We start from the raw sequence: 6,991 nt of genomic DNA on the forward strand, positions 1-6,991 counted from the left end.
CTACACCTTGTTGTCTCAGATTCTCCAGCATCTGCAATTCCTACTATCTCTAGGAGAAGTCAATCTGATCGTGGGCTGATCATCCAAATCAGTCCCCTGTTCCCCCGCTTTCTCTCTTCGATCCCTTTATTCCTAAAGACTATATCTAACTCCTTCTTGCCTGTAACCACTGTCTGTGGCAGAGAATTCCACAGGCTCCCCCTCCCCACCCCACCCCCCACTGTCTGGGGGAAGACATTTCATCTCAGTCCTCTCCTTAGATTGTGACCCCCTGGTTCTGGACACCAACCGCCACTCTGCCTCCTCAGTCATGGGGAGCATCCTTAAACCTGTCTAGTGCCTTTTAGAATTCGACAGGTTTCTTTGAGACCCCCATCCCCCTCATTCTCCTAAACTCCAGTGACTATAATCCTAACCCGATCCGGGCTCTCTCCATCCGTCAGTCTCAGGAATCAGACTGGGAAACCCTTTGCCAGAGCCCCCTCCCCTCAGATAAGGAGACCCCTCAAAACCTCCCACACACACAATACTCCAGGGTGCGGTCTCTCCCTGTCCAATTGCAGAGAGACATCCCTGCTCCTGTACTCCAATCCTTTCTTTTGACTCTTCCTTCCCTGTGTTAGATGGGACAGATCTCAGGCAGTAATTATATCCAGCCCTGACATGAATGTTCTAGTCCTGAGATTGCCTGAGGCAAGGACTCTATTTTTTTTATATTTGTCGCCATGACAATATACAGTGTGTAAATAGCAGTCACCTTATTCAGGCCAAACCTGAACTTGGTAAAAATAGATTTTGCAGTTGGATAAAAAAAATTAGGGATAGTCAAAAGAGCTCTGTTTGTAAGTAGGGTTGGAGGAAAGCAATTATTGTAGAATCGCTACAGTGTGGAAGCAGGGCCACTCAGCCCATCGAGTCCACACTGACCCTCTAGAGAGCAACCTACCCTATCTCTGTAACCCTGCATTTCCCCACACATCCCTGGACACTACGGGGCTATTTAGCATGGTCAATCCGCCCTAGCCTGCACATCTTTAGACTGTGGGAGGAAACCCCCCACAGACATGGGGTAGAAACATGCAAACTCCACACAAACAAACAGTCACCCAAGGGTGGAATCAAACCCAGGTCCCTGCTGCTGTGAGGCAGCAGTGCTAACCACTGAGTCACTGTATCCTTGTCGTAGCACTGGATTTAATAAGGAAATAGGACAGAGTAGTGGAAAATGCATGAGACGTTGATGCCAATCCTAAGCTCCTCTCACAACTTTGCTCTAATAGAATTCTTTAGGCTTCTGGACATCACATGACTACTCGATCAGGGATTGGCTTGGTCACCTAGCAACAAGGAAGGGTCCAGACCTGAAACGTCAGCTTTCCTATTCCTCTGATGCTGCCTGGCCTGCTGTATTCATCCAGCTCTACACCTTGTTATCTATGAAAGAGCATTTTATTATCTTGTACATGGGATGTGTGGGGGTGGGGGTGGGGCATTGTGAACACTTCACTCCCCCGAAGTGACTCTACGCTGCATCTCATGGCCCTGGGACTGGAGTTGTGTGTCGGCCAGACCGGGAAAGGACAGCAGATTTCTTTGCCTCGAGGACGTTACGAATCCTGATGAATTTTAGGAGCAGTTTAGTCGTTTTGTGCTTATTATTACCTGGACTAGCAACTTTAATCTGAATTTGGTGTGGCTGTGCAAAACTGTTGGCCTAGCAACAGCCTCTGATACAGCTGCCAGATGCTCTTGGGTGAATCCTAGGCAGTGAAGGGAGGGAGAGGGGCAAAGAATTCACACAGAAAGGTGGAACAAATCTTTTTTTTGGCATGCAAGACCCTGAAAGGAGATGTACCTCATCACCCTGGTTTGAAAGGCACATTCAATCCCACATCGCCAGTGAGCTTTGGGTCGCTGAGGGCAGGTTTTCCCCCACTCAGCTGTAGCCGAAAACTGGAATGGGATGTTTATATCATCATAAAAGTGGTTTTAGAATGTCACTAGAGACGTCGGCCAAGATGCAGAGGAAACCTTCCCTGATTTGCTCTGGACTATAATGGGATCCCTAAATCACTGGCACCTCTTATGTTTCATCAATCCATTGATAAGGTGATGCCAGCAACTGTTGTCAAACTATTGTTGCGAAGGGAGTTACTGCTGGCAAGTGTACAAAGCACTTTAGCACAATTGAGGCGATTAGCTAACAGTATTGAATTTACAAACAGAAGGAAAGTTTACCAGGGGAGTTAGTGAGATTTCTGGAACACCAGGTGCAAGGGGGAGGTGACAGCCTAGTGATATTATCACTGGACCTTTAATCCAGAGGGCCCCCTGGTAACATTTTGGGGAACCCAGGGTCGAATCCTGCCAGGGGTCAGATAGTGGAATTTGAATTCAATAAAAACCTGGAATTAAGATGTTTTTAACTAAAATTATTTAATGGTGACCATAAATCCATTGTCGATTGTTTGGGGAAAACCCATCTGGTTCACTAATGTCCTTTAGGGAAAGGATTTGCCATCCTTACCTGGTCTGGGCCTACACATGACTCCAGACCCATAGCAATTGACTCTTAACTGCCCTCTGGGCAATAAATGCTGGGCCTAGCCAGAGATGCCCTCGTCCCGTGAACAAATAAAAATGGTTTGCGACAAGACTGAGCCGATTTGGTACCCGTCACCTCATTTTTGCTCTGTTTTTTTAAGACCAAAGGATAAAGATTCATCAGCATGGGCAGTGGAATTCATCAATGACTTCTGTTGTTGGATCAAGTGACTGCCAGGAAGCCAATAGGACAGAACTCTGTCGCCTAGCAACTCTGGGTCAGAAGTAGAAAGCTTTCCCTCCTCATGGAGATCTTCAATCAATGCCAGAGTGGGTTGAAGAACAATGAGGAGTGAGGGGATCTTCTAGAAACCTATCAAATTCTAACAGGGACTAGACAAGGTAAACACAGGAAGGACGTTCCTGATGACTGGGGAGTCCAGAACCAGGGGGTCTCAGTCTAAGGATCTGGGATAGGCCTGAGATGAGGAGTCACACGGTACGGGAACAGACCTTTGGTCCAACCAGCCCCTGCCAAACATAATCCCAAACTAAACTAGTCCCACCTGCCTGCTCCTGGCCCATATCCCTCCAAACATTTCCCTATTCATGTACTTATCCAAATGTCTTTTATATGTTGTAATTGTACCCACATCCACCACTTCCTCTGAAAGTTCATTCCACACATGGTCCACTCTCTGCGTAAAAGAGTTGCCCGTCATGTCTTTTTTAAATCTTACTCCTCTTGCCTTAAAAATAAGCCCCCTAGTCTTGAAATCCCTCACTCTAGCGAAAAGCTACCTGTCATTCACCTTCTATATACCTCTCATTATTTTATGAACCTCCGTAAGGTCACCCCTCAAACTCCTACGCTCCAGTGAAAAGAGTCCCAGCCTCTCCTTATAACACAAACCCTCCAATCCCGGCAACATCCTGGTAAATCTCTTCTGAACCCTCTCCAGTTTAATAACACCCTTCCTATAACAGGGCGACCAGAACTGGACACAGTGTTCCAGAAGAGGCCTCACCAACGTCCTGTACAACCTCAACATGACGCCCCAACTCCTATACTCAAAGGTCTGAGCAATGAAGGCAAGTGTGCTAAACGCCTTCTTAACCATCCTGTCTACATGTGACACAAACTTCAAAGAATTATGTACCTGAACCTCTCGGGTCTGTCTGCTCTACAGCACTACCCAAGGCCTTACCATTAATTGTATAAGTCCTGCCCTTGTTTTTTTTACCAAAATGTAATCCCTCGCATTTATCCAGATTAAAATGTCCTCACCCAGAGAGTGGGGGAGCCTGTGGGATTCTCTGCCACAGAAAGCGGTCGGGGGCAAAACACTGAATGTTTTCAGGAAGGATTTGGATGTAGCTCTTAGGGCTAAAGGGATCATAGGGTGAAAGTGGGGTACAGGGAGCCGAGTTGGATGATCAGTCCATGATCATAGTGAATGGGCAGAGTGGGTTTGAAGGGCCAAATGGCCCACTCACACTCCTAGTTTCTGTGTTGCGATGGAAAAACATGCCACTTTTCCCAATCAGGGTCTTTAACAGCGCCTAGATAAATGTTCAGCAGCGATTTTTCGCTTGAAACAGGATGTTAATGTGGGTGTTAAACTGTGATTGACAACATCTCATGGCAGATAGAATGCAACACATCACCCGCCAATCAGCTTGGTTGAAGCTGGCATGTGGGGGGTGGGGGGGTGTGGGGGAGGGGATGGTGGTGATTCTCAGCCTACCACGAACACTGATGCTGGGTTTCCCGCGGTCACCAGAAGCAGCTGGCAGAGATGGGTTTGCAGGCAAGGCCGGGAGGTTGTTTTCAAAGCCCACCCTCTTTGCCTGCCCAGCCAAGCCTCTGATTGCCTCCTCGCTGGGGCAAGGGTAGGCCCCTACCCAATCCGGTGGGGAAAATCAGCCACCTTTCTCAGTCACTGGGAAATTGGTGGGTTCAGGGCATTAAGTAGGCACACATTGACCACGTGAAGGTTTTAATTGGTGATCAGTCCAGAAGATCCAGAAAACATCTCACCCAGAATTTAACTTGCGAGCTGATGAGAAAGGGGTTAAGCATCTTGCGAATGCCAACTCACCCAGTTATTTCTCCTTTGCCACCTTCTGAGAGGCAAGAATTTGATCCTGAGTTCATCCATCCAGAGCCGTAGTGGTCTACAGCACAGACAAAGGCCCTTCGGCCCATCCAGTCTGTGCCAACCACCTCACAATTCCAATCCCAGTCTCCCAGCACTTGGCCCACAGCCTTGGCATGGCAACTGCCCATCTAAATCCTTCTTCAATGGGATGGGGGTTCCTGCCTCTCCCACCCTTACAGGCAGTGAGTTCCAGATTCCCCACCAGCCCCTGGGGGAAAACATTTTTCCTCACGTCCCCCTCTAAACCTTCTGCCCCTTCCCTTAAATCCATGACCCCACTTGTTCAGGCTTTGATACCCCCTACCAAGGGGAAAAGTTCCTTCCTGTCTACCCTATCGACATCCCTCATCATTTTATCCATCTCAATCACGTCCCCCCCTCTCAATCTCCTGCTCTAAGGAAAACAACCCCCCAGTCTGTCCCAATCCTTCTTCAAGAACTGAAACTCTCCAGCCTCCACAAGGCAACATCCTGGTAAATCTCCCTCTGCTCTCTCTCCCAGTGCTATCACATCCCTCCTATAATGTGGATTCCAGAACTTGCACACAATACTCTCGCTGTGTGGCCTAACCGATGTTTTATATACAGTTCCCAGCCAAACCTCCCTGCTCCTAAACTCTACGCCTCAGTTAATGAAGGTAACTATCCCGTAATCCTTCTGAACCACTCTATCCCCCTGTCCCGCTACCTTAAGTGACCAAGGTACCTACACAGCAAGGTCCCTCTGATCTCTGGTGCTTCCCAGGGTCCTAGCATCCATCATGTATTCCCCCACCTTGCTTGTCCTGCCCGAGTGCATCATCTCACACTTATCCTGAATTCTATGTGCCACAGACCCATCCATCTCTATCCTCCCGTAACCGAAGGCTATCCTCCTCCCTGTTTACCGTCCCGCCAACTTTTGTATTGTCCGCAAACTTACTGATATACTCTCCTCCATTCAAGTCTGAATCACTTACATAAGGCACCAACACTGACCTCTGCAGAACCCGACTTGTCAGAAAAACAAACCTCAAACATTGCCTCCTGCTTCCTGCCAGCTCTTAAACTGGGCTGCTCGGAGGCAAAACAATAACATTACCGGCGAGAAAGAGTTATTACAAAGAGTTTTTCGCATCTTACCGGGAGAGAAGCAGAAGAGGACGAGGAACACAAACACAGACATAGTGGGAACTGCAGACATCGCTGCTTTCTGACTGTCAGAACCTCATGGACTCTCACTGTTATATAGCAGGAGCTGGCTCCGAGCAAAGGCTTCACTGCCCAATGACAGGATAGTGAGCACAGCAAAACAGGAAAGGTGGGCCCAACAGGAGCCGTGCCCTATGTTTGTGACAGACGTCCCTTATTCTGCCAGATTAACTCCCCCCACCCCCCCACACACCCTCAGCCAGGTCTGTCTGTTCTGAAAGTGGTTCCACTCACTGCCGGCCAATTAAACATCAACGTCGAGATGGAGCCACAGTTGATGGTTAGAGACTTGCTCACTGACAATGCGATTCAGAAGTCTCTCGTTTAATTTTGTGCATCTTTTACCGGCTCTACTTTCTCAATCACATCCTACAACGGAGAAACAAAATGCCTGAGGTATAATTTATTGAGCACACTGATAGCCAAGTCAAACCGCCTACATTTTATTCTCAATAAGCACCACAGCCTGGTTTTCGCTCACTCGTCGGATGTGGGTGTCACTGGCTGGGCCCAGCATTTATTGCCCCGTTCCCCTCTAATTGCCCCCCCTTGAGAAGGTGGGGGTGAGCCACTGCAGTCCATGTGGTGTAGGGACCCCCGCACAGTGCCCTCAGGGAGGGAGTCCCAGGATTCTGACCCAGCGACGCTGAAGGAACGGCCGATATATTTCCCAAGTCGGGGACGGTGAGGGGCTCGGAGGGTGAACTTGCAGAAGAACCATCAGATGTAGGAGCAGAATTGGGCCATTCAGCCCATTGAGACTGCTCCCCCATTCAATCACAGCTGATATGTTTCTCAATCCCATTCTCCTGCCCTCTCCCCGTACCCCTTGACCCCCCTCACATATCATGACCCTCTCTATCTCTGTCTTGAAGACACTCAATGACTTGGCCCCCACAGCCCTCTGCAGTAATGAGTTTCACAGATTCACCTCCCTCTGGCTGAAGAAATTCCTCCTCATCTCAGTTCTAAAGGGTCGTCCCTTCACCCTGAGGCTGTGCCCTCAGGTCCTAGTCTCTCCTACTGAGTGGAAACATCTTCTCCCCATCCACTCTATCCAGGCCTCTCAGTATTCTGTACGTTTCAATCAGATT

General features: G+C 48.7%; 2 protein-coding genes across 3 annotated transcripts in view; one reads left to right on the top strand and one right to left on the bottom strand.

The window, feature by feature from the left end:
- sftpbb (surfactant protein Bb) overlaps positions 1–6,141 on the bottom strand; it is a 43,984-nt gene extending 37,843 nt beyond the window's left edge. Inside the window, exon 1 of one of the 2 annotated variants that reach the window (XM_048618751.1) lies at positions 5,829–6,141. In XM_048618751.1, coding sequence (XP_048474708.1) covers positions 5,829–5,889 — 61 coding nt within the window. In that variant the 5' untranslated portion in view covers positions 5,890–6,141. The remainder of the gene's footprint in view (positions 1–5,828) is intronic. The other variant, XM_048618750.1, reaches the window with a different exon arrangement.
- Positions 6,142–6,159: 18 nt separating this feature from the next.
- The window catches only part of LOC125487326 (proactivator polypeptide-like 1), a 17,768-nt gene continuing 16,936 nt past the window's right edge, over positions 6,160–6,991 (top strand). The window contains exon 1 of the mRNA XM_048618500.1: positions 6,160–6,177. Within this exon, the coding sequence (XP_048474457.1) occupies positions 6,160–6,177 (18 nt within the window). The remainder of the gene's footprint in view (positions 6,178–6,991) is intronic.

The sequence above is a fragment of the Rhincodon typus genome, chromosome 40 (genome assembly GCF_021869965.1).
Source record: "Rhincodon typus isolate 14 chromosome 40, sRhiTyp1.1, whole genome shotgun sequence".
Taxonomy (NCBI): domain Eukaryota; kingdom Metazoa; phylum Chordata; class Chondrichthyes; order Orectolobiformes; family Rhincodontidae; genus Rhincodon; species Rhincodon typus.